The sequence below is a fragment of the Phoenix dactylifera genome, chromosome 2 (assembly GCF_051530095.1).
Source record: "Phoenix dactylifera cultivar Ajwa chromosome 2, Ajwa_hap1_PhDact_Kaust_v1.1, whole genome shotgun sequence".
Lineage (NCBI taxonomy): Eukaryota > Viridiplantae > Streptophyta > Magnoliopsida > Arecales > Arecaceae > Phoenix > Phoenix dactylifera.
The window spans coordinates 27,757,362-27,785,088 of NC_143191.1; the positions used below are offsets into that span (position 1 = coordinate 27,757,362).

At 36.5% G+C, this 27,727-nt stretch overlaps 1 protein-coding gene across 6 annotated transcripts; it reads left to right on the forward strand.

Moving 5' to 3' along the window:
* The first annotated feature begins 907 nt into the window (after nt 1-907).
* Nucleotides 908-27,476, forward strand: LOC103714955 (clustered mitochondria protein-like). 6 transcript variants are annotated; one of them, XM_088715763.1, is made up of 30 exons: nt 908-1,106; nt 1,754-2,015; nt 5,045-5,106; nt 7,085-7,274; nt 7,367-7,498; nt 7,747-7,894; nt 8,390-8,583; nt 8,682-8,783; nt 9,870-10,005; nt 10,197-10,325; nt 11,113-11,267; nt 11,352-11,527; nt 12,484-12,588; nt 13,585-13,703; nt 15,956-16,064; nt 16,148-16,240; nt 16,691-16,825; nt 16,939-17,109; nt 17,188-17,274; nt 17,985-18,119; nt 21,377-21,532; nt 21,619-21,687; nt 22,533-22,691; nt 22,884-22,940; nt 23,022-23,062; nt 23,666-23,785; nt 23,878-24,187; nt 24,276-24,383; nt 25,407-25,478; nt 26,515-27,476. In XM_088715763.1, the coding sequence occupies exons 2-30, from the start codon at nt 1,763-1,765 to the stop codon at nt 26,956-26,958; spliced, it is 4,167 nt and encodes a 1,388-aa protein (XP_088571889.1). In that variant the 5' UTR covers nt 908-1,106; nt 1,754-1,762; the 3' UTR covers nt 26,959-27,476. The 6 variants fall into 6 exon arrangements, with proteins under 6 accessions (XP_088571889.1, XP_026663446.1, XP_026663447.1 ...); XM_088715764.1 differs by having other exon boundaries at nt 1,093-1,285; XM_026807645.3 differs by having other exon boundaries at nt 11,113-11,527.
* The last annotated feature ends 251 nt before the right edge of the window (nt 27,477-27,727 follow it).

A 27,727-nucleotide genomic window follows, 5' to 3' on the forward strand; every position in this document is an offset into this window, starting at 1 on the left:
GGAGAGGAGACTTTTCTTACAGATGATACGACAGTGGTTGGCCAGTCCCGGGACATGTCAGGAGGCCATCCGAGCGACTTGCACATCCCATCAGATATGGCTGGCAAGGAACGCTCGCACATTCGGCGAGCGCAGGATGTCGCCGAGGTTTGTTGCGGAGTCTGCTCGAGCATTGGCGATAGAGTCCAGACTCACCACCCCTTCAGACACAGCCTTGATAGCTCGGGACACCTGGGGTTCTTTCTCTGCTCAGGCAGCTCCTCGGACGGTGTTCTTCACCTGGGAGCCCCCACCCCCGAGTTTCCTCAAGGTAAATTTTGACGGGTCGGTGTTGGATGGAGGTGCGCGAGGCGGGGCAGGCTTCGTCATACGGGACCCTCACTCCAGGGTAGTGGCAGCGAGCGGTGGGCAGTTGTTCGACATATCAGTTCCAGGGGCAGAGTTGCGAGCTGCCTGGGCAGGTCTTCGCCATGCGCGGCAGGTGTTGCGGGCCAGCTCGATCATCTTGGAGGGCGACTCGGCTACAGTTATTGGGTGGCTCCGACGGGGCCCGAGTGGTGAGAGCACTGACCACCCTCTGATTCGGGACATTAGGATGTTGGTCAGGGAAGGCTTGGCCTTTGAGGCCAAGTATGTATTCAGAGAGACCAACGGGGCGGCTGACTGGGTGGCTGCATACGCGGCTCACCACTCAGGATAGGTCCTGTGGGAGGAGAGAGGGAGCTGCCATTGGCACTACGTGAGATCGTGTATTTTGATTTTCTTGGGTGTATACGGACACGTGTTGTCTGAAAAACCCGTTAAAGCAAAAATAAAAAGAAAAAAAAAAAAAAAGAAAGTATTCAAGACCACCGCCTCATCGCGCATTTGTTATATCCTTTTTATTTCCACGCCACAAATCGGATTAAAACAAAACGCGTGCTCTCCTCATAATTTGCGAACGAATTTTTCCAAAATTATATGAAAGGAAAGGAATAAAGGCCTAATTCCAAGAAAGCCCTTCAGGAGGGGGAGGGCTCCAATCATCATCTTTTCAAGCGCCGCCCTCTGACGACTCCTTTCCTTCTCTTCCTCGACGCCTCCACGCTTCCTCTCCTTTCTCTCAGGTTTTCTCGCTATCTTTTCCCTTCCAGTCTCACTCCCTCGGGGCTCTTTACTTTTCCAAGAACTCGCTTGGTTTCCTCCGCTTTCGATCGTCTGCTAGTTGAAGTTTCGATCTTTATGATGTTTTGGGCCTAGGTTTTTGTTATTTGGCGCTAAATTTGCTCTCTTTGCGGATTAGAAGGTAGTTTTCGTTAGGTGTTTTTGGGTGCAATGGGCGGTTTGAGCTTCTATTTTGATGAAAAAAGCGTTGGTTTAGGGGAGGGATACTTCTTTTTAGGTTTGGGGGTTTTCTATTGCTGATGGAATTTGTCTGTTGTTTTTAATCTTTGTTTTTAAGTTGACTGCTGGGTCGTTGACATGGGGATAGATGACCAGCAAAAGGTTAGCGTATTTGAATGAATAGGAAGAGTATGCTTTTGGCAATTTTAGCAAATGTTTTTTTCCCTTGTTTGTATGCTTATTTTGGGTGATTTGGGCTTTCAAAACTCAAAAGGTGCTGTGCGGACTGATTAATACTTCTCGCTGTATATTATAGTCTTCTATCTAGTGCAATAAAATTATAGTCAAAGGATGGTTTCATTAAGGAATGTGTCCGAAGTAACTAATTAGTTTTTTTTGATTATATGCTGATTTATTATACTGGATCTAGGATCAAAAGATGGCTGGAAAATCTAACAAGGCCAAAAACAAGGGGAGAGCCGTGAATTCCAATCCTGCTGATTCTTTGGAATCAGAATCAAAGCCACTTACTTCATCATCCTCGAATGCTGGTGCTGGTGCTCTGATAGCATCTAATGGTGATGCCAGCGGAATTCAAGACACAAGCAGTAAGTCCCCTGCGGCAAATGTGGCTAGTGGTGATAAGGCAGAGATGGCAAATCCTTCAGCAACAACATCCAAGGAAGCTGGAGGTGATGTCTTTATTCTTCATTCAGTGTCATTTTACCCTTGTATTGCTTTTTACTGCTAATGCTGAAGTCCATGTCATTCTTGTTTGCCGTACAACTTGTTATTGTTCACTGCTCAATTGACTGAAGATGATGCTGCAACTTTGAGATCACACAATCAAATCCTGGTTGCTCATCAAAAGAAAATTTGTTTTGATTTTCTAGCTAGGATTACTTGGTGCTTTGAAGTGATTTTGTTGATCTTTTAATCGCCGTACAGCTTGAACTTATTAATATATGTAACTTGTGTAAGGGTGTTCAACTCTCAAATCTCAATGGCTTTTGTCTTTTCTTTCATTCTTAAAGTCTCAAGGCCTTGCGCCGAATATTGAATTGTCAATGACTTTTCATTCCTTGTCATTTATCCGACCATAGAGTTTGGTAAAATTCACTGTGACTATATTCAGATGTATTACTAGAAATGACATACTGATATGCTGTCTAAACCTAAGTATTTTTAGCTCCTTAACTACTGTACCACGGTGAAGGCAAACTAAAATCTCAAGAGCTCTAGGGATATGCCCCATGGACAGTAAACTTATTACTGATAAGTGAACGGGGAAATCTGTCCTAAAATGTCAACTATTAATTTTGTTTCAAAAGTATATATATATTTTAGCAATGATCATAAAAGGATTGTTTCAATCAATACACCCATATCTTGTATTCAGATGATGCTATCATTAGCTTATCACATTACATAAACTTGTTCTATCAAAGTGCGAACAGATTGGCAGTTCAGCTTACAAAATAAAGAGAAACTGCACCCCCACCCCCCCACCCCTTTGGATTTTTGGGCTCTTCTGTATCCCTTTTTGTTTCTTTTCTTTTTTGCACCTTTCTATAGTCTTCTCATGCTGTTTTTTGTCATATATTCTTGTCAATCTGTCTCTGATTGCTTATTTGTCTTTAGCTCATTGTTCTTAAGGTCTGATTGATGAGTAAACATCGGTGCATAGGTGCATGTTGCTATAGAAAATAAGTTACTTAGGAAGATCATTATTAAATTGAACTGAGGTTCAAAACTTGGTTTTGGTATATATTTTACCAAGTCCGCCAAACGAATTTCAGCTGTGGCAGTTTCAATTTTCGAAATTTTAGCTTCAATTCAAAAATATCAAAAATACCAGAAATTAGGAAACAGAAAAAAGTGTTTACTGTATTATAATTTACAAATAAATAAGAAAAGTCATGTTTTATGTCAATTTGGTTAGTGCATGTCATTAATTATTTGATGACAATCTTTTTGCGAATTGATCATCAAATATTTTTGGTTACTGAGTTTTGGTCGAAACATCAAACTCATCACTATGCTTTCCTATTATGGAAAGTTCAAAGATGCATTTCCCCACAGGATTTCATCTGTGACCTAGAGTCCTCAATTTGTAATTCGTTTATAGGTATTTTTGATTGGACAAGAAAATGTATAAGAAAGATCCCTTCAAAAGTACTGTTTTGGATTAATAGGTATTTTAAATACATGGATTCTCTAATTGGAATGCCCATTATTGATTGTCGATTAGTAAAATCGAGATTTTAATCCTACCGGAAGTATGTTATCTTAGCTCTCTCCCTACATGTGTGAATGTTTGCATGCATGTGTTTGCTACTAGTAAAGTTCCTTGTCAATTGGGTTTTAGTAATCTCTATGGATGTAACTTGACATTTGCTGAAAGTGGTTCTAGTTATTCGCATGGTAGGAACTCAAAGTAAGTTAATCATCATTAACTAATGCAATGAGGTATCACGAGGCATGGATCATGATTGTGGAGGAGGGAGCAAGTGGGTGAGCAACTCTGTGTATGTGTAGTTGAGAAAGGATTTTTAGGGTTTTAACACATTCTTAAAGATATTCTAGTGTATGTTAAGAAGTAATGTACGAGCAACAATGTGTGGTTATGAATCTTATTTAGGTAAGATCTATTGCAGATCTGATATAGACATTAAGCATAAGAACGCAAAAAATTTCTAAAGGACTAACTGTTGAGATCTGATTTATTTTCACATCTGACTCAGCAGATGTACAGTAAAGAAGGTAAAATATGACAAAAGATGATCAGAAAGTGAGAAAAGGGGAAAACCTAAAACTAATTTTATTTCATTTCTGATTTTCTGATGGAAAATTCCCATACATTGCATTTCAAATTTCTGACTTTTCTTTATATCTAAACCCTACCTTCTATTTATAACTTAAAACCTTCCCACAATGGTTGAGTGCTTCCTTCTAAAAATACCGAGGGAACCTGTAAAATTCATATAAATCCTGAATAAACATGCAATGACTCATTTTTGGCACCGTGTCCTTGAAGCATTTCATCTTTCTTTCATGTTGTTGTTGCTGGCTCCTCTTATTGTAACCTAGTATTGGACTTGTAACTAGAAGGTCTATAACCTTGACCATCAGACCATGTCCCAACTTCCAACTATTTGGTGTCCGCTTTCTGAGTTCTCATGTGCCAATCATTCCTATTTAAATCTAACTTTGTTGTTATTTCAAGCTTTTCGATGTTAGCTCTCGTCTTCCCCCCTACATTAACAAAAAATGACATACCTTTTCCGAGTCTTGGTACGCCATACCGACCTCCGTATTGGGCATAATGACACTGTACCAGCATGGTATCGATACAGCGAACCTTGGTACTAAGAGCCATAATTACGGGCTATAATACTTGTAGGAGCGCCAGTAACTTTGTTGACTGTATCTGAAAAGTCAGTAGCTTTATTATAACAATAATATTTATGATCCATTTGGATGTTCTGTCCTCAGCTTGGAACATCCGGTTGCATTCCTTTCACTTACTGTGTTATGTTTTGCGCTCTTCTTTTTCGACTGATCTTCTTTACTAGTGGTAGATCTAACATGATATAATGGTTTTGGCTTCGCTTAATGTGTTCTTTAAAGGCATTTAGAAGTTGACCATTAATCTCTTTCTTGAACAAATGGAAATTCAAGCTAGCTATATAGAAACTCTTTTGTATTTTTTGGTGGGCAGGTGAGCTTCACCTTTACCCTGTTGCTGTCAAGGCACCAGCTGGGGAAAAGCTAGAATTACAGGTATGATGCTTTTGAACAATTATTAGATGTATTTTTTAAGCAAATGGAGTCTTCTTTTATTTTTTAATTTTTTAAATGCACTAGATAGATGGGGTAGCCTTCCTTATATTCTAAACCCCACTAACCCTGATGGAGGTGAGCTTAACATGTCTTTGGCACAAGCACTTAGAGACGTCAACAGCAGGCTGGCTGGCACCTTCAGGGAAGGGGGACATGTAGCTACCATGATTATGCTTCTATTAACAGTAATCCTATGGTTTGCGTTTTTATGACGAACATATAAGCGCGCTTGCGTATGCTTGTTACATATGCAGAACTCCATCTTCACATGTCTGCAAGCATACATGCCAACCTTTTTGGCTATCTGTCAATGGAAGTTTAGGTTTGTTGTTTTTATGAATGTTTGGAGATTCTACATACATATTTCTAGTGTTCGATTTTTTGAATTAGTTAAAGTGCAATTACTTTTCTACTTTGGTTTTTCTTTGGAATATTGGTGGTTGTATTCTTTTTTATTAGTTATTTTTACATTTCCTGATGAGCTGTAAATCATTGGGGAAACTGGCATCCATGATCCATCTAAAGCAGAATTTCCTCTAGCTCTTTCTATTTTCTTTGCTAATTTGGTATGAGAGCTTACCATTTTCCCATGAGTATTTATTGTTGCCTATATCAGTGACTGCAGTGGTTAGAGGTGAAAAATCATGCCACTTTCTTGAGCATATACAAAAGTTTAGTACAATTTAGCAAGTTATAAGAAGATAAAAATGGTTTTTGTTTGTTAACTGATATGATGCCCTTTATGTTTTTGAACAGTAGACACCATTAGAAAATTGTAATTTGGTGAGGTTTGCCATGTGAATTACATTCAAGCAATGAATATGATAAAGGCACACAGTCACTGTGGACGGACCTGAGGAATTTCTTTTTCTAGATTCAGGACTCATGATTTCGAACTTGGAAGTTTACATGCATTTAGCAAGATTTTGTTGCTTTATCGTAGTTGAGCAACATTCTAAATTTTTAGTGCAAAAGAAGTTTTAGATATCCAATAGTGTTCTCAATTTGCATGGGCATTTTTCCTTTTTAGCTTCATTTGTTTCTGATGACATTTTGCTTATTGTAAATCCTACTGATTAGTATAGAAGTAAAATCAATTGAAGAGGCAAGAACGTTTAAGCCTGTATCATATGGATGCTTCTTTCTTCATGTTTTACCTGGGTTCATAAATATTAATGCTACTGATTATTGAAAGAGAGGGTTTATGAATTGATCAACTTAATTGTTGTTGCAAGAACAGTGGGCTGATCAGCAATAGAAACAATTTAAAAATATCTAGAGAGGACATCTGTCTTCATCTGATTTGCAGGTTGCATTGAAAAGACCAACCAACTGCAGAGTTTTAGTGCAGCAAGATAAAGACATAATAAGAATATTTATGCCATTCTGATGAAGAAGAGAGAAGAGAAAATCTAATAAATAATTGGATTGTTGATATTAAAAATTGAGCAAAGATAAAAGAAGCTGGGAACTGCTTCAACTCATTTCTTAAGCTAACAACTTAAGTCTTCAAAAGTAATCCTTTGGCCATGAATTTCCTGGAATGACTAGCTATGCTAGTTGTCTGGCAACCACACTGACAAAGCGAAATACAAAGCTTCCTTAAATCAAGCAACGTGGCTGTTGAAAACCTGGGCTTCCTGTGTTTTCCTGATTAGAGTGCTTTCCATCAATTGGCAACCATGCCCAGTTCCAGATGCACCTGAAACATCAAATAGCAAATGAAGGGTTACTTTGTACTGTTTTTATTTCTTCCTGTGTGGTTTATAACTTCTGTCAGTTGTACTTTGGAATTACATTATCTACCGAACTACAAGTGTTTTATGTGCTTCAGTTGCAGTATTCTAAAACTTCCTTTTATCCATTTCCCGATAAACTTGCACCTCTGTTAATTTTAAATTTGACTTCGGACATGCAGCTAAGTCCAGGAGATTCTGTGATGGATGTCAGACAGTTCCTTCTTGATGCTCCAGAGACCTGTTTCTTTACTTGCTATGATTTGATTCTACATACTAAAGATGGCTCAGTGCATCATTTAGAGGATTACAATGAAATGTCTGAAGTTGCAGATATCACAACTGGTGGTTGCACCTTGGAGATGGTTGCTGGTATATCTCCTTTTTTACAAGTTCCCTTTATCCCTTCAGCTTTTTGGTTGTATTGGTAGTAATCTGGTGGCATTATGACTGTGCTTTTGCAGCATTATATGATGAGAGATCCATAAGGTCGCATGTCCGCCGTGCACGAGAATTGCTTTCTCTTTCAACTCTTCATCTCTCATTATCTACACTGCTAGCTTCACATCATGAGACTGCACAGCAAAAAACTTCAGGTTCCTATATGCCATGCTCTGTGCAATGTTTTCAACCTCATGCATTTTGTATCTATAGTTAGCTATTATGCTACATTTAAAAGTCATCATTTTGGATTGTAGTGTCATAATGTTTTGTCTTTTTCTTTTTTTTAAAAAAACTTAGCAGTATCTTTTGCATGTGGCGCATTTCCTTAAAGCTGGACTAGGGGTGTAGTTTTACCATCAATTCTCATCATCTTTTTACTGTTGATCTAATTGTTATGCAGATGTGAAAACAGAAACTCCAGATGGGTTAGGTTTCATGGAGGACATTACTGGTTCCCTCCACAATTTGGTGACACCAACGCCAAATGAGATCAAATGTGTGGAAAGCATTGTATTTTCTTCTTTCAACCCTCCTCCAACTTACAGAAGGTGAATCATTTTTCCTTAGATCTTTCTTCTTTGATTCTATCTTGATCTGCATAATGTTCCCTTTTCAAATTTTTCACCCACTTATAGTTCAATATTTAGTAGATCAGTTTGCAGTAGAAAACTTACCTTCTGAACTTAATTATTTTAACCTTCTGTTGCAGCTATACCTAGGAATCTAGGAGTTATCTGGAAAAATAAAAGAACAAACACATCATGTACTTTTTTTAATTATCTGCTACTTTATGCCCTCTTTTGCTGAATCAGCTTTCTCATTATTTACCTACACTGAAAAGATTTATGACTATGACCACATCTTCTTAAGGACTGTGTCTAGAGGCACTGCACATCATGGCCTACAGTTTTATGTTTGAACAGCCTTCAATGGATCCTTGATAATTTAACCTTTAAACAAGTTACAAAATAAACTGCAATCACTTTTTTAGCAGGTGTATGAGAGGAGGAAGGTGTTGATTAATTTCGTTCCTTCTTTTTCAGGCTAGTTGGAGATCTGATTTATATTGATGTAGTAACATTAGAAGGAAATAAATTTTGCATCACGGGGACCTCAAAAGCTTTTTACGTGAATTTTAGCACAGGGAATATATTAGATCCAAGGCCATCAAAGCCTGCTTATGAAGCAAGTACCCTAATTGGTCTGTTGCAAAAAATCAGCTCCAAGTTCAAGAAAGGTAGATAAGTTTTTTGAAACATTAACAATTCTGATATTTGGAGTGTAACTCGTACTTTGCCATTGTCTTTAATTAACAATTAGATACATGTTTTGAAGGTTTTCGTGAAATATTGGACCGAAAAGCTTCTGCACATCCTTTTGAAACTGTTCAATCCCTGCTGCCACCAAATTCATGGTTGGGACACTATCCCATTCCAGGTATAAATGACAGATGACCTTCGTATTCTTAATGTTGAAACTTTTTGTCCTCTTTCGAGGTTTTTCTTGCATTATAAGATGCACTGCTTTCAAATTTAAGCTGGACGGACTTTCTTAAGAATTTATCTTACAGATTATTACTTTCCTTTGTTTTATGAAACTCTTTTCTCTAAGGCTTTTTCCTTCTTCTTCCCTCCCCCCACCCAAACAAAAATTCCACTAAGTTTTCCTAAAATTCCATGCACGAAACTATATAACTGCAAACGATGTGTTTGCTGTAACCAAAAATGGCAAGTTTTTAGTCTCTTAAGGTCCACAGGCTTTAGAAGAGGCCTAACCACTGCCTTAAGAAATGCTTTTGGTTTTAAGGGCTTATAATAAGTTTCATATCCATGTCCAGATCTGACTCATGGTCTGGATTTATTTTTAAGACCTTGTTGCTGCTCTTCAGTGGTTCTGTCTGCTGATTTCCTTCCTTTTCAGACTCATAATGCCATTTTGCTTCCTTGACGCTTGCCATTATTTCTTGTAAGATGATCCTCAATTCATACTATAGCCAGTGGAGTTGCTTTCAGATACAAAATTGCAGGTGCTCTGCATCTCACGTGGTGCATGCAGCTTTGTATGCACGCTCTCTGTGATAGCCATATTGTATAGCTGTTGCCGGAATAAGAATTTAAGTTAGAAGCTATAATTTTTGTAATTGGTTTTTGCAACTTTTTTGTCATCAATTTGGTTCAAACCAGCCAACAGGGGTCAACATATATCTTGGCTGCATGCCCAGATATGAGTAGTAAATATCCTGTACCTGCAAAAGATATATCTAACAAAAAGGCATAACTATCTTGAAATCTTCATAATTGCTGATTATTATAGATGAAATCATTATATAGGTATGATACTTCACTGATATTTTTGGTCCAACTTACATAACTCTGTATTTTCAGAACATATATATATTGTTTTCATCTAATTTAGATGCTTGTTATGTTGTAAAATGTGCCCCATTACAGTCCATATATCTAACTTACATCTATTTTCTCCTATTTCAAATGCTTACAGACTGCATGTTTTCAATATTTGCAGGTCATGAAAGGGATGCAGCCAGAGCAGAGGATGCCTTCGCTCTTTCCTATGGAAGTGAACTAATTGGCATGCAGAGAGACTGGAATGAGGAGTTACAATCCTGTCGGGAATTTCCTCATAATACTTCACAGGAAAGGTGTATATTTTCATATGCTTAATGCAGATCATCCACCATATTGTGTTTTTAACCCCTTTTGCAATTCTTTTTCTTTCAATTGCACCACCTGCAGTTGTTTCTTCTAATAAATATATTTTGTTTCATTTAATCGCATAAGAAGCCACTAAAGATAGCTTTCTGTATCACTTATAGAGATCATTTTGTTGCAGGATACTACGTGACAGGGCTCTTTATAAAGTGACATGTGATTTCGTCGATGCAGCAATTAAAGGTGCAATTGGAGTCATCAACAGATGTATACCCCCTATTAATCCAACTGATCCAGAAAGTTTCCATATGTGAGTGAACCCAGAGAAGTTTCTTATCATTGTCCTTTTAATTAGACTTCTGGCATCTTTTTGATACAATCATATATCCTGGCAGCAATAACCTTGGATTTTCGACTTAGTAGATGAAATTAATGGTGGATCTTCTTTGTATTATATTAGATGACTAATATTTGAATGAACTTGCTCACTGTAGTTGGTTGTTGGCTCATAATTCCTCTTTTTTCTTTTTTCCTTTTCAGTGGTATGCCTCCAATATATGCCACTCTTCCAAAGCATGGTCTGTAGCATTTTGACACTGTTATGGAACAGTCTGCGGCATCCTTATATATTGGTCAATATTTAATCTCTGACAAAATATGTAATTTTTAATGATTATACAAGTACATGTAGGATGCACTCAACACTTGCACAAACACATGGACAGAAAGAAAGGCACATGCACATGCACATATGTACAAGTATTTGTACATATATACATAGACACAGATAGACTGACTGGCAAATATTAAAGAGCGGTGTCTGTCTACATGTGTGATATACAGATGGGTAGCATGTTTGTGATTATCATTTGTACTCCTGCCGACTGTTTGAACTATTTGTTTAATTTTAACTGTTTCTTTCTGATGCATGCCACATTTTGAAGTTTGCATTTATCTCTAGCTTCATTTGAAATGCCTTGTGGCTGAATAGAACTGTACATGCATAATAACCAGCCATTTAGTTAACCTTTGCTGTTCCAATTTTCCCCAGAAATCTATTGCTTGTCTAATTGTCCATCCTTTCTACCTTCTTGCAGGTATGTACACAATAACATATTCTTTAGTTTTGCTGTGGATGCTGACCTTGGGCAGATCTCAAAAGATCAAGCATTGACTGTTAAGTCAAAATCTGGGCATGGTACTGACAACTGCAATGATGTGACCTCACCCAATTTATTGGCAAAGACATCAGGTAATACATTTTGTGGGACCTATGGGGACTCCAGACCATGCATGTCTATGAGCCACAACACTGAACAATTTCGAAATGTTTCAGATCATACTTCTGATACATCTGCTGAGGCACAGATTTCTGACAATGAGCAAGCTACATATGCTTCTGCAAATAATGACCTGAAAGGAACTAAAGCTTACCAGGAAGCTGATGTTCCTGGACTTTATAATCTTGCTATGGTTATAATTGATTACAGAGGTTACAGAGTGGTAGCACAGGTGCATCATAGAGATCCTTTTTCCTTAATATCTTCTATTATAATGGCTTTTGATGAGATTTTCTTGGCTGTGTGCTTTTTCCGGGTGTCTTTTTTTTTGTTTCAACTTTTGCATCGTCTGATTGCATGCACCAATTCTAATCATTTCTGGTATTCTCTCATTATTGATGCTTTCTTAAATAAATTTATGAATTAGTGGATATGGCTAATTTATATTTCTATGTAAAATCATTTCAATCATATTTACATTCTCTGTATTTCTTGAATCTGAAACTTTTTCACTCTCTTTTCAAATGTAAGTTAGTATTTGTTGTCAAAGATTAAGGAGCTCCTAACTTATAACCTTTTATAGCCACACTTTCAAAATTAAGAAAAAGAGAAATTGCAACCTCATTTTTTCTTTGGGACCAAACATAAGCTATATCCACAAAAGGGGCAAGTGATGACAAAAGTGGGGGAGAAGTGCAAGGATTTAGGCACTAGAATATGCTTGTTGTGCAATGCAGGAGTGCATTTTAGGGAGAATGTACAGGACCTCATGGATGATATTATCTCTGTTATCTTATGCATCCTTTTTGTGTGTATGGGTAGGCTAAGCTCGGTTATGCGAGGGAATGCAAACTTTTGATTTCATCCACCGAAACTTGTGAAACACTTGGGGTGATTTTCAGTATTTTTTTTCTTCTCTTTTTTTATTAAACCCATTGCTTTCTTTTAAAATTTATAAATAAATTTTTTTCATTTTGGTTCTATAATTAAACAGATTTATTGCCTTGCCATTTTATAATGCTAAACTTTTTCCTTTTACTTCTGAAGCTATTTTGTTATTTTACTAATTTCTTATCCCACTCAACCTACCATAATTGTTTTCGGCAATTCATCTCTATCATACCTTTTTATGAATCATTGCAAGCTTCAGCTTTTCTATTAGTCACCGTGTGCATATTCAATTTGCAGAGCATTATCCCTGGCATCCTTCAAGGGGATAAATCGGATTCCCTTCTATATGGTTCTGTTGACAATGGCAAGAAAATTTGTTGGGATGAATCGTTTCATTCCAAGGTGAGTCACTCCAGTTTTACAGAATTCTCCTTTTATGCATTTTGCTTGTCACTATCTGTAAAGGTTTGTCTCTCTTTTTCATTGGAAAACATCAATCTTGTTCGGCTTATGAACTTTGGGCTTATCACGACTCTTAGTTTTGTATGTTCGCTAATGGAGGGGCTTATTGATTTATATTACTTGAGGTCTATTGTAACTTTATGCAATATAAACTTTTCTATAATTGATGAACTTTCTTAGTTGTCTCAGCAACAATTATCTGGGTTTCAGTTGATTTTTTTTATTATATGTGGATGGTGAACCATATTCAAAATTTTGCGATGCTTGTATCTTGCTGATTTCTTGCAAGAAAGTTATTATAAGCACATATGTAGCTTGAGTCACAGTTTTATACAGATGTGCTTATCAGTATGTTTAGTATGGGTATCAAGAAATGGGTGTAGTGGCTACAATGGCTGTAACAATGACTGCCTTACGTAGCTGCAATGGCTATGACAGCCACTGCTTTATCCAAATATTATGGGGTTGTCATTAGTTTCAGTGGCTGCGAGGTGGACAAGTATTGTCTTTGCACAAATTTGAGAGGTAATTGTTGGGCCTTCAATAAGGTAGACAAGCAGGCAGGCTGGTTGTTCGCCTTGGTTCGAGCAAGAAATTGAAGCCTATGGCAAGGCCTGCATTACACTTTCTAATCTAGATGAAGAAAATGTGCTGGGTCGAAACTCATCGTGGATCACTGCTCAGCTTTTTGTAGAATACAGAACGTTGAGATTTTTTTGGAGACTATTTACATGTTTGTTTGAATAGATGATATTTAACTTATCAAGAAACTTAATTCTGCATGATTTGACTCTTGTATATTTTGATAGTATAGTGACATAAATCATGCCAAAACTTGTTTGAAATTTTATTTTTCCTATTTTTTGGAATGACATTTGCTGCATTTCTTATCAGATGTCCTTATTTCATTAGTTCATACTTTTGTTAAAAAATCAGGTAGTAGAGGCTGCTAAGCGCCTTCATTTGAAGGAACACGCTGTTATGGATGGATCTGGCAATGTTGTCAAATTGGCTGCTCCGGTGGAATCCAAGGGTATCATTGGGAGTGATGACAGGTGACACAGATCGCTTTTTTGATATTTTTCTTCATTTTATTAGTTATTTTACTAGTAAATTTTCAAATGTTGATCTTAAAAGATGCTGACAGGCCTGATTATGCAACTGTTACTTCTTGACATGATTATTGATTTTGTCTTTCAAAAAATGTAAAGGAGCAGTAATTTTAACCACCTTTATTTGGGTTCAAGCAATATTAGATGGTAATTGTTTTCTCTGAAGAAGCGATATTTTATTAGGGAAGCATAACTTTGAGATGAATGTCCTCTGAGTTCAGGTTTGCTGTAGTTATGCTGATAACCAATAAGAGCTGGTGAGCAGATAATAAATACGATGAAAACCAATTGGAACATGCTTTTTCAGTGTATGCATGGATGCAAGCATGTGCTTTGTTCTGCTACCATGTGTTATGGCATGTAACCGTATAGTGTAGTATTGTTTGAACTGTTTTCAGGGACACTTTTTGCTGATATAATTGTAAACTCCAGGCAAATTTATGGAACTAGTTTTATTGGATAATTGGCTGTCTCTTTCCTGCTAGATGATGTCTTCTTCTGCTGTTTATTCAGTCTTTCTCTATTTAAATGCATGCTTGTATGAATGTTCCTATGCCTGCCCTGCATTGTCTTCTGATGGTTATAATAAGCAGCTTTCAGTTCTATCAATAATCCATAACTGGGATATTGGATTTTATAGCAAAATATTGTGGTATTTACAAGCTACTTTTCTGTGTCTAATATACTCTCCAATAGGTTTCTGCAGAAAATTGTTGCTTGATTTTTGTAGGAATTTACTTTATCCTGGGTAGATTAGTGTATTTGATAGACTCAATTGAACTAGAATAATTTTCACAACAATCATGTGCTCCATTATCAGTCTGATAAATATCATCCAAAAAAAAGTTCGCACACTTGAACCAATATTTTAAGTCTCAATATTGGGCCCCATACTGGTATCGTATCAATAAGGTACAATGGATACAGGATGCCTCTATACTAGCACATGATGCACTGTTGGAGTTGGCACAACACCTTACCTTTCGTCAATATGGAGGTGAACCGAGCCTTTGTACCATACCGGTAGTTTACTAGGCTACACCGCATACTGCATGGTAGTCTGGTACATATCAGTACTTAAGACGCTGCCTGAGACTATATTTAGACTTGACTAATAGCAATAATTATTAGTTTTCGGATCTTGCTGAAATTATTTCACTATTTTTTCTTAATGCAACATATAAAATGCTAGAATTATATGTGCAAAATCTTTTCATATTACAGTGTATATGGATGTTCTTGTTTAGATGCTTGAACTGATCAGTTAAATGTGTTATTTTTCGTATGCTTTAAAACTGGCAGTTATTGTACTTCATCAAGTTTTGACTATAGGAATCATGCCTTTTTCTTTATTGACCATTGATTTTAATTTCTTAAACAAATCTTGTGATGAATATAGAAATACTGCACTATGTGGGGCATTTAAAGGAAGATAATATAAACTTTTTGTGGGAATAGACCTGAAAACTTGAACCAGCTTTTCTGTTTATTAGTAGTTTAATACCAAACTAGCTGTTGAAGTTCCATTTTATTCCGGCTTTAGTGTTCTTGTTCTTTTCTGGTACTTGCATATCCCTTGCTTGTTTCTTGTCCTGATTCGGAATCGACCTTGCCTTTTAACATGATTTTAGGCCTTGGAGCAGCACAGGAATGCTATTTTTCTGATAAAAGAGCAATAAGTGACTGGAAAAAGGGAAAAAGTTTATAGCATAAAATCTAATGTAGTTGCTACTTCATTAAAGAAATTGCCTAAATTGCCAACACTGCTGATACTGATGGAAGTTCCTATGGCGATTAAACATTTTACGGCAAGTTCTTATTTCTAATCTTCCCACCTTCCAGTCTTGCACGAGATGGCGTTCCCGGAAAACCTACAAAATCTTATCAAGTTATTGATTTAAGTTAGTAGTAAAGCTTGTTAAGATAGAGACCTGCTTTTTTAAATTTTGTTTGAAGCCTTCTGCACTGCACCTAAGGAAAACCACAACATCATCTGCAACAAAATGTCAACTAACTCTATATATCTCTTCTATGCTGCTTGCATGAAGACTATCAGGGACCAATTAACAATCAGTATACCACTGTTCTTATAGGAATTTGGTCAAGTAATACTCACTGAATTAGTATATAAGACTAGAGTTGCAGCTTCTTTCTTATTCCATTTTTGTTTTTGATGTTTCCTGTTTCATTCTTAGGCACTATCTTTTGGATCTGATGAGGGTGACTCCGCGTGATGCAAATTATAGTGGACCTGGACTCCGATTTTGTGTTTTGAGGCCTGAACTTGTTGCTTCCTTTTGTGAGGTATGCTCATATTTAACATATATAATCCTTTTCAGGATGAAACTCTGATCTTTCCTAATTTATCATGCTTCAATGTGAGATAGGCTGAAGCAGCAGAGAGTTCACACTCTAGACCTGAAATTGCAGGAGAGGTCTCAGAGACACCTGATTCTCGAAGTTCCAGTTCTCATGTGATGGTGAGTGTTGAAAATGAGGCAATTTACAGTTTAGGCGTCTTTTTTTCCTTCATCCTGATAAAGCACAATGTTGATCGTTTATTTCCCAATCTTAAAATTTCTCTCATTTATCCTTCCATATTTGTAAAGCATGAGATTGTGTTCTATTATGCTGCTCTATAGGTGCTTTTTCACATGTAAATGTTTATTTCTGGATTGAAGCCATAAAAAAGGGGCCATTTGTCACTCCTGATAGTGCTTAATATTTTTCATGCTGGGACATGTGGCACGTTTTGTCCACCTCTATGTTGAGGTAACTAGTATAAAATGTCAAAGGAAAAAGATCTGCAACATGCACTCAGGAGTGCTATTAACACTAATAAATTTATGTCAGATAATGTAATATAATTTTATGTCAAAACAAAAAACATTTAGCTGTGGTATTTACTCTCAAGCTTTTGCCTCTGCTAGGGAACACCTGTAGAAGTGCAGACAAAAGCTGGTGAGGAATGTGCTTCTGCACCTGCCGAAGCTCAGACACCAGGCGAAGATATACTTCTGAATCCAAATGTCTTTACTGAGTTCAAGCTGGCAGGCAGTCAGGAGGTAAACTTTTTATAATTGACATGAATTTCACCTTCAATTTATTTATTTATTCTACATTAATGTGGTTTTTTTTATATATGTGCGTTCTAATATACTTTCCTTTTGATTATTAGGATATTGCTGCAGATGAAGCAATTGTGAGGAAGGCTGCTTCATATCTTACAGATGTGGTTCTTCGAAAGTTCGTTCAAGACCTCTGCTCCCTTGAGGTCTCACCCATGGATGGCCAGTCATTAACTGATGCACTCCATGCTCATGGGATAAATGTTCGCTATCTTGGAAAAGTAAGTTCTCTTGATTTACATTTTGGATTACTGTTCATCTGCAGCAGTCAATGAACTGAATCTTGTTTAATTCCTCAGGTTGCTGACATGGTCAAACATTTACCTCACCTGTGGGATATATGTTCCACCGAGATTGTTGTTAGGTCAGCAAAACATATTTTAAAGGTAATCACTCTTTTCATGTTACGTAATTTAACATGTTTTCTAACTTCTATAATTGCAAATGATAGTCTGAAGGTTCAATTCTGTGGGACATCATATACACAATTCCTATGAGCATGTGATGGCCATGAATTGAAGACACTGTCTATGGTGGATATATGCTTTAGAGTGGACAAGTGTTTCTACGTGTTTTGTAATTTGGTGGAAGGTTAACTAATTATATATACGACTAGTTAGTTAAGCATAGCAAAATAGTGGTAATCAGAATTCTATCTGGGATTATCTGTATTCAAAAAGTCCTTGAACTTCGAGCTGAGCTTTTTGGACTCATTTGGTGATCTATAGTCAACAAACTTTTAGTTTGGTGATAAACTGACGATGATAGTTAGTATCCCTGGTCTGTAAGGCTGTAATCTCTTTCTATGGACAGTCCAAATGACTTCACACCAACTAAAGGCATCTTAAATACCCAATCCTTCATTTAGTTTAAGTAACTGAGCCTGATTTTCCAGCATTTAACCATCTATACTTCCCTCAATCCCTTAATGAGTGTCAGTTAACTGGAGGTCTCTTGCCTAAAATGAATCAGTGTATTTTGAATCTAGTATGTCTGTAGAATCATGTAACACACTCCTTGTGAATCAGTTTCACCAAAATGTTGTGCTAATTTAGTTGTACGCTATCAGGTTAAGAGTTTTTCTGCTATCTTGCAGGATATGCTAAGGGAATCACAGGATCATGATGTCGGGCCAGCAATTGCACATTTCTTCAATTGTTTTGCTGGAAATATTTCACCTGTTGGCACAAAAGGCTACGCTAACAATTCACAGTCAAAAACTCTAAAGAAGGTTTGGAAATCTCTCTCTCTCTCTCATGTCTGTCTTGTTGTATTTAGGCTCTCATAAACCACATGGACTTATCTGCTTGTGTGCATGTGGATCTGTAAATAGTTTTAATTATAATATTGTTTTCTTGTTTGTATGTGAATGTTTTACTTTCTAGTTATTAACATGAAACAAAATTTTGAAGTCCTTTTTTTTAATTTCTGTATAGAGTTGTTGAGGAAGATGTGCATTACTCAATTAGCCAGGAAATCATAACGTGCATACTTTAGCTGCATTGTTGAGGCAACCACAATAGAAAGAATTTTCATTTTCTTGTCTGTTGATTTAACTGTAATGGACTGCTTATTTTTTCTAAGTATAAATGACATATCTTGATGAAATAGAGCTTCAAACAGGGACCAAAAAGCCCTAGCAATGAGACCATGAAAGAATTTTGGGGAATATATTCTAATCTGTAATGAACTTTGCTGTCAACTAGTCAATCTACTTAGGTATAGTAAAAACCTGGAAGAGGACAAGGGTTGCATGGGGAAAAGGCATCCTTGTTTAGAACTGGGAAATATTAATGCTCTGTTTGGTTGCCAATGAAATGGAAGAAAGGAAAAATGCTTCAATGAAAAGGAAAACAAACAAGTAAAGAGATTCAAGAATTTTCTTTTGTTGGTTAAATTGCGGAAGACATACAATCTGATATTGATGACTTGATCAAATAGCCTCTATTTAGTTTCTTTAAGTGCAGTCCATCTAGCACAGGGGGAAAAATTAGACCTTATAAAGTTTGGCATTTTTTTCTTTTCCTTATTTTCCCCTCCATAAATCTTCTTTTCATTGCCAAAAGGTTGAAGGAAAATTCTTTTCTAATTAGCATTTTTCATTCTGTTAGCACTTGCCTAAGGTTTGAAGACCAGAACTTAAGGCCTATAGAATGATAGGCAAAACCAGGCTGAAAATGCTAGAATTGAAGGAGACAAACAAGAAAAAAGAAAACCTTGATGCAGTTAATGTCAAGTACAGCAATAAAAGGGGGGGAAATATTGCTGCTGTTTTACCAATTAGCTGATCTAGACCTCTGAGTATGGTTCTCATCTGAGACTCACTTTTTGTTGGGTCATTGGAATCCTTACCAAAATTTTTTAAATGTGTCTCCTGTAAATTGTTTTTCTTGAGAGGAGTCACGCCTACCAAATGAAATTGAAAAGGTTGTAATCTATTAAAATCTGGGTTTTTTGCATGTATACCCTCCTAAATATATGAAATTGCATGAATACCATCATAAAATTACTATTTGCATGTATATCTCTCTTTCCTTTCTTTTTTGCATATATATCCATACCATCTAGCGTCGTTAAAAAATAAATGGCTTAAAACTAAAATGATTGAAATATTCTTATCGGTAGATATGCAAAACAAAGTTATAAGGGTATACACGCAAATAGCAACTTTACGAGGGTATGAATGCAATTTCTTATATTTAGAAGGGTATACATTCAAAAAAATTATTAGAAAAAATACCAAAACTCGGATGGAACTTGCTAAGTCTTTTATGATTCAATTGAATTGATAAGTCAACAAAAAAAATGAGCCACATTGTCATTTTTTTTAAGATCATGACTTAGTCAAGCTAGAATATTAGGTGATTATTTTGGTAATGCTATTCTCTATTTGATTTTGATACAATTATCATTATTGATCTATGACATCTATATATTCTTCATTATTTTTAAAAGATTAAAGCATATTAATTTTAAATTAATTATAGATGCTTAGATTAGTAAAATATTTTTTAGTGATTTGTAAATGCTGAATTGCTGTTTGTTTTTTAGGCGAGAATTTCATCCAAGTAACATGATTTATTCTATAAGAGTTGATATTAACATGAGATCGTGTGACATAATAATATTAATTTTTTTTTGCTATCTTTTTTATTAAAAATAACTAAATTATCTGTACTAAATTTTGATATTTTTTATATCCTCCTAAATATGCATAATTGCATGCATAATCTTAAAAAGTTGCTATTTGTATGCATATCTTTATAAAGTTTTTTTTTTACGCATCTACCTGTAAGGGCATTTCAGTCATTTCACTTTTAAATCATTTATTTTTTAACGGTGTTGGATGGTATGAGTACATATATAAAAAAGAAAGAAAAAGAAGGGTATACGTGCAACATAAGTATTTTATGAGAATATACATGCAAATAGCAATTTTACGTGGGTTTTCATACAATTTTGTATATTTTGGAGGGTATACATGCGAAAAAACCCTTAGAATTTAATTCCTCTTAAATTAGCATGTCCTGTTGCCCATTTTTGTGAGGAAAACTCAATGCTAATGAGTTTTTAATTGTTTTTAGCTTTTCAACCTAATGTTGACTCAATTTAGAATGTCTAATTTCAAGAAAGAAAAAGGAGTCCCTATAGCTGTAATGAACAAACATTTACACTCTGAGGGGCTTAGATGGTGATAAGGAGTCCACCTCCAAAGAAATTTATTTTTTCTGAAAAGGGAGTGACATTTAGTTAATTGTAGCCTACAATTCATCAGTGTATGAAACTTATACCTAATGCTTTTCACAGCAACCCGCAGCATGACTTTTAGTTTGAAAGAATTGTTATTTTAGCTTCTCAAGGACTATCATATAAAACCGAATTAGGACATTCAGGAAATCTGGAAGCTGGAATGCTTGTAGACTCAGGTTTAGCCGTTCAGGTGTAAAATGTGAGAGCCCCTAGGAGTCCTGTCTTGTCCCTAGTATTTGGTAGCTCGGTGGTTTTAAAAGTGTGGAGTATTAAATTAATAATCAAACATGTCCTATCCTGGGTTCTTGTCTTTACTCCTTCATTCATTCATGTACCAATTTGAAACCATGAACAGCATAAAAACTCGTTATTCTGGCTTCCTTTTTTTTTTTAACCCAATTCTTTCTGCTCTAGATTTGTTTGGTCCTGGCTTCTAAGGATTTGCCTGCCATATCCAAATTCAAAGAAGCAGGAGAAGAAAGATTATGTCCCCTCTGTAAATGGTCTAATCCAACTTATCAATATGATGCTAACTAACCACTTCGTATGCAGCCCTATCTCATGGGTATATGAGGTATCGAGACTAGCTGTTTTTTGCTGCTCCTGGATATAGCACCACGATTTCAATTATTTACTTGTGTTTCTCCTGCAACTTATGTGAATATTATATTCATGTGTTAAAAAAGTAATATTTTGAACTTTAGAATGTTCTGCTGATGGTTTAATTTCCATTTTCAGGGCCAAGAGAACCATAAAACTCCAGATAATTCTGGAAAGGGGCAAATGAGGTGGAGACATGGAGCATCATCTAAAAAAGGTCACTCAGCACATTTGCTCTTGACATCTGAAGGACTTTGGTCTAACGTTCGGGAATTTGCTAAATTCAAATATCAGGTACCATTATTCAAATTGCTTCTCCTGTTCGAATTTTAAAATAACCTACATAATGCTGTATCCTGAATTAGTTTTCCTTGATCTAGTTTGAATTACCAGATGATGCAAGGATACGAGTAAATAAGGTTGCAGTCATTCGTAATTTGTGCCAAAAGGTGAAGTCTATTGTCAGCTTTTTTTTCCTTATCATACACCAGAAAGAATGCATGCCTATTTGAAACCACATTATAATTTTTTGCAGTATGATTGGAATTCTCAAGGCAGCTTTTGATGTATATTTTTCTTTAATATAAATTTAATATTTATAGGACACCTTCTGCTTATTTCATGCAAATTTACCTGTGTTATCTGGACATTCTAAGTTTTCGTTTAATTGGTGTGTCATACACTAGGATGTCTACACAAGTCATGATAATCCTTGACATGAAAATCATCAGATCTTGATGTTATCACTATCACATCTCAACCTTCAGCACTTCTACATAAAACTTGTCAGATCTATTATAATATTTGGCAAAGAATTTAACAAGTTCATAAATTATGAAGCAATTGATATAACTGATTATTCATTATATGCATATAATTGTGCACATTTACATGAACATCCACATAGATACTAATGTTTCCACGTCGGATTTTGGAAGGATCCTGTTTCAAATTCTTTTGAACACTTCGATACTTGAGACTTGTATCATCTGTCTGAATAACGCAAAATTCTAAATGACATTTTTTTATTTTTTTTTAATCCCGGTTTACTAAATTCACAATAAAAACCATGTTTTATTTTTTTCCTTTGGTTATCTTGTGGACATATGTAGGCTAGTGCTTAACACAGTGTACTAAAGGTGACTGAGACTTGTGATACATGTTAAGGCTGGCTGTTTTGCATGATTTGCTTGATAGTGCTATCATGATGTTCTTGTTTTTTCAATATTGATATTGCAATTTTCAGAATTGTACCGTGACAAAGCCCTTGTATCATGCACACTCTCTATGACAGGTAGGAATAACAATTGCTGCACGCAAATTTGATCTTGATTCTTCAGCACCATTTCAAACCTCGGATATTCTAGATCTCCAGCCGGTTGTGAAGCATTCAGTTCCAGTGTGCTTAGAAGCAAGGAATCTCATGGAATCCGGGAAAGCCCGACTGGCTGAGGTATGTGAGATGACTACTTTTGAAGACATTTTGTTATGCTACAGTATGATATTGCAAGAGTTTTGAAGTGTGTGTGTACGTACGTGCATGAAAAGTTAAGCAATATGTGAACTACGCTGATTCATGTGCGCATTTTCATGTGTGTATATAGTTAGCATATGGAATATGTAATATAATGCTCTTATGTTTCAGGGAATGCTAAATGAAGCCTACACCCAATTTTCTGAAGCATTTTCTATACTTCAACAAGTAGGCTTTTTTCATTCCTTTTACTTCTCTTTGGATTTCTCATCTAGAGTTTTGTGTAACTTGATCTGCCATGGTTTTCAGATTACAGGTCCTATGCACCGCGATGTTGCTAACTGCTGCCGGTATGATCCTAATTTTTCTTAATATCCCTTGAGAAAATATTACCTATCTGGCACCGACAGTCAAGACCTTGCATACAGATGTGCATATATCCATGAATACGTATATGGCATGCTTATTTGATCTGTCACTGTCCTATGGACAAGTGCATTAAAAATAGCTTGTTTCCAAATATTGGATTGTTCCTATTAGACTGAAAGGATCTTTTGTTCACAAAATGAAGTAACCAGATTGCAATAGGTACACCATAAATTTTATGCCACCAAGGGTCATAGTGCCTCTGCCAATTGTTTTAGTTTGGATTTAGGTCAACATCTTCTACTAGTGACATAATATCTTTCTTTTTTTTTCCGGTACCCAAATTTTACTACTATGAACTATAGTTATTTGAGAAGTACTCATGTACCTAATGTTAACTGTCAAGTATTTACTATCCCCCTAGTACTAAATTGAGGTGTAATAGTAAACAAATGAGCTATTTTCCTCGAGTCTTGAGGTTTATTGAGGTTCGTTTTCTTAGAGTGCTCCCTAAGATGGATAAAAATTTACTCTAGATTATTTGCGTAACCTCCTGTTCTTTGTGTCACGTGTTTCTTGTTTTTCAGCTATCTTGCAATGGTTCTATATCATGCTGGTGACATGGCAGGAGCTATCGTGCAGCAGCACAAAGAACTAATCATAAATGAGCGTTGTCTTGGTCTAGACCATCCTGATACTGCACACAGGCACAGACATTTTTGCGCTGCCTATTATCCTAAATAATCACATCTTTTGCATCAATTTTGACTAGCTGCTTTGGCATTCTGTTGTTTTGCAGCTATGGAAACATGGCTTTGTTCTACCATGGCCTCAATCAGACTGAACTTGCTCTGCGGCATATGTCTCGAACATTGCTCCTGCTAAGTTTGTCATCAGGGCCGGATCATCCTGATGTTGCAGCAACTTTCATAAATGTTGCTATGATGTACCAGGATATCGGGAATATGAATGCTGCACTCCGTTATTTGCAAGAGGCACTAAAAAAGAATGAGCGGCTCCTTGGCCCTGAGCATATTCAAACTGCTGTGTGTTACCATGCTCTTGCCATTGCATTTAACTGTATGGGTGCCTACAAACTTTCTATTCAGGCATGTATTTTGCATCCTAAAGTACTTGTTATTGGATAAACTGGGGATGTGATTAGTTTATGATACTGACCATTTCTTCTTATGGCAGCACGAAAAGAAAACTTATGATATACTTGTTAAGCAACTTGGGGAGGAGGATTCAAGAACACAAGATTCAGAAAATTGGATAAAGACATTTAAATTGCGCGAGCAGCAGGTAAATACAAGTCTCAGGTGCTTGAATCATAATCACAAAAACTGGGTTATGCATTGAATCAGGAAGAGGAGAATATTGTTATTGTTATGGGGGATAGGTTGGCAACTGCAAAGTTTGTCATTGGACGTGTGATGTTGGAAATATATTAAGTGTTATATTATATGGGGGAATTATATGGGGGAACGAATGAAAATATGTGACTGACCACTGAACAAAAGGGAAGAGCACAATTTCAAAAAAAGAAAAAATTGTTAAGAAATAAACTATTGATATATTAGAATGAATTATGGACCATTCACATATTTTATTAGAGAAAAGTGTTTACCCCAGCTTCAACTTGTGATAAATCAGAAGATCGACTCTTAATGAAAAATTTAAAGAGGAAACTGAAAATATGTCAACTGAGTAAAGTGTATTACATGTGGTTCACGGGCAATTCATGGGCTTAATAGTACTCTGTAATGCTGTTCTATTTCGATATCATCCCTTAACATGGATGGGTGGATGATGTTTTAGTATTCTATTATCAAGAATGTAACATTTTTTTTACATGTTTTTTAAGATAAACGGCACCTCTGGTTACAAGGATCGAAAGATGTTGTTTACATATAAGATCACTGTAATATGTTTCACCTTTCTTTCTCTCCTGTAATGAGGTGTTGGGTATTACAATTTTCTGACTTGCCTTTCTATTTTCCGACATTTTCATGGTAACACCATCAGAATTTCTGTTGATGATATTGTTGTAAAGAGAGCAGTCAATCGTGGACTTTAGCTCTATCTATAGGTTATGAATCTTTTCCTTTTTTTCCAGAAAAAATTTAGATTATTGCTAATATTGGGTATGCTGGGTTACCAATAAGAACCTGGCTATATGACTCTGATTTGTGCTTTTTTCTAATATCGCTATTCTGCGTGATCCTACTCTGGATCTTATTAGAGCTGGATCTAATTTGTTTTTACTTTTTCTTGATATGTTTATGGAAGATGGATTTGTTTAACAGTAAATTACTTTTGGGCCAGGCAAATGCACAGAAACAAAAGGGGCAGGTGGTGAATACAGCTTCTGCCTTAAAGGCTATTGATGTTTTGAAGGTATGCGCAAGCTCATGTTCATAAATGCATGTGTATAGATTTGCTTGAAACTAAACTTAAGTTTTAATTTGTTCTTGTTAAATCATTTGACAATGAACTATTTTCCCTGATATGGAATGGGGCAAATCACATTGCACATGATTAAATTTTCCCATTTCATCATTTGGAAAATGTTGCATGAGTCTATTTCTCCAGCGACGCATGGCAGAAATCTATAAGCGATCATAGAATTCATAGAAATTAATTTTTGGAAGTTTTATATCTAAAATTTCATAGCACATATACATGGGTGGGTTTAGTAACCTAGGCCATAGTTTTGCACAATATGGCCACAAAATAGATAGTTTTTCTAGTGATAAATGATTTTCTTTCTTTGTGGTTAATGAGTGTATCCAAGGTTTGCAATACCAGTTTTGGTATGTGTACCAGTACCATTCTGGTACAATGTTGGTATGGGTCCATTCATGGTGTTGACACTTGGTGTGCCCACCATGCTCAGTATTGGTTCACTATCAATATGGTACAATATGCTTGATACGGGGCGGCATAGTCCAATATGATGAACCATGGGTGTCTCCAAACCATGTAGTTCAAGATGTATTGATCAAGATTAAGCCTGTCGGATTGGTAATTATATTGGAATATTTGTACATAATTTGAAAGCCTTTCCCTTCTCATATTAGAAGAAAGAAGGATACCGTCAAAGTCACTGTGGCCTAGATATATACACGTTTCACAGAAGAAGTGCTTCTTAGCCCCCAAAATTCTAATTGCAACTCAGTGATAGGCATTTGTAGTTTTGCACAACTCCTGCCTGGAATTGTTTGGCTTTGCCTTTATATAATAACAAAGATAAGACGAAAACACTCATATGAGTTAGACCTTGCACTGCACTCTACTGTTACTCTAGCATTTCCCTAGGGTTCAAACACTTCAACGTAACAGTTGGATCTCCTGTTACATTTGGTCTATATCCAGACAGGCACAATATGATACTAATGATATGCTTCAACCGGCTAACCCTGATCTATTACAGGCATTCCAAGCTGCGGCTGGGGGTTCTGGAAACGCCAGTTCATCATCAGTCAATAAATCTCTTATTGGGGAGTCTCTTCCTCGGGGTAGGGGTGTTGATGAACGAGCAGCTCGTGCAGCGGCAGAAATGCGGAAGAAAGCTGCAGCTAGAGGCCTCCTTGTACGCCAGAATGGTGTCCCTGTCCAAGCTCTGCCCCCACTGACACAGCTCCTCAACATCATCAACTCTGGTGCTACTGCTTCTGAAGCTCAACCAAATGCCCAGGCAAATGAACCCAAGAGGGAGGCAAGCAATGGCTCCACCTTGAATGGGACTTCAGTTGCCACGAAGGATGCTGATGGATCAGTTGAGAACCGTGATGATCAAGGTCCTGTCGGGTTAGGAACTTCTTTAGCTTCGTTGGACTCCAAGAAGCAAAAACCAAAACCAAAGGCTACAGCTTGAGGAAGGAAATGGGGGCGTTTTTATCAGTTAGGCTACATAGCCCACAGTTTTGAACATGAATGTGATTTTTAAGGATCACCCAACTCTTTTGCTTCATATGGGGGTAAGTTGATGATAATAAGTGAGGATTTTCATTCACAGCCATAAAGATTTTCATAGGATGGCAGCAACTGGAGTCATGAACATCCGGATTAGATGCAGAAGTTGGTTCGAGCATGTTTTATCAATGACTTTCTCGAGTTTGGATGCTTTCGATCCTAACGAACATCTATACTCCAGTTGCCAGTATGGACAAACTTAGGTTTCATTTAGAATAACTGGTTGCTCGGCCCTTTGAAATCAACAAGGCAGATGCAGCAACCATAGTGCCTTTTTTCTTCATACAGGCGACTTTACTTCCTAGATGATGTATTTGTATGATATGTCTGAAGAGCACGGCCTGGTAAGGCCTTCGAACTTGTAAAACATGGGATATAGGCCAGTTCAGCGGTTCCGGAAAAAAATAATTAATTCAGAAATGCTCTCTCTTATTAGTCTTTTTATTACTCTTAGTTTTCTCGTTTTAATACCTATAAGATGGTGAGCTTTTAAGCCAGTAGTTCTTTCTCCTATATATATATATTCATTTTAGCGAACCAGCTGAATTCATTCTTATTGCGCATTATGTTATATTGTAGCAATAAATTTAGCAGCTATGGTGGCCCTGGAATGATTACCCTGGTCATGGATGGCACTACTTAATGCTGAACCCATACAACGACTATAATTG

Coding starts and splice junctions, on each gene's coding strand:
- LOC103714955 (XM_008802442.5), top strand. CDS start 1,763: ATGGCTGGAAAATCTAACAAGGCCAAAAACAAGGGGAGAGCCGTGAAT. Junction 7,499..7,746: donor TGCACAGCAAAAAACTTCAG/GTTCCTATATGC, acceptor ATTGTTATGCAG/ATGTGAAAACAGAAACTCCA. Junction 7,895..8,389: donor CCTCCTCCAACTTACAGAAG/GTGAATCATTTT, acceptor CTTCTTTTTCAG/GCTAGTTGGAGATCTGATTT.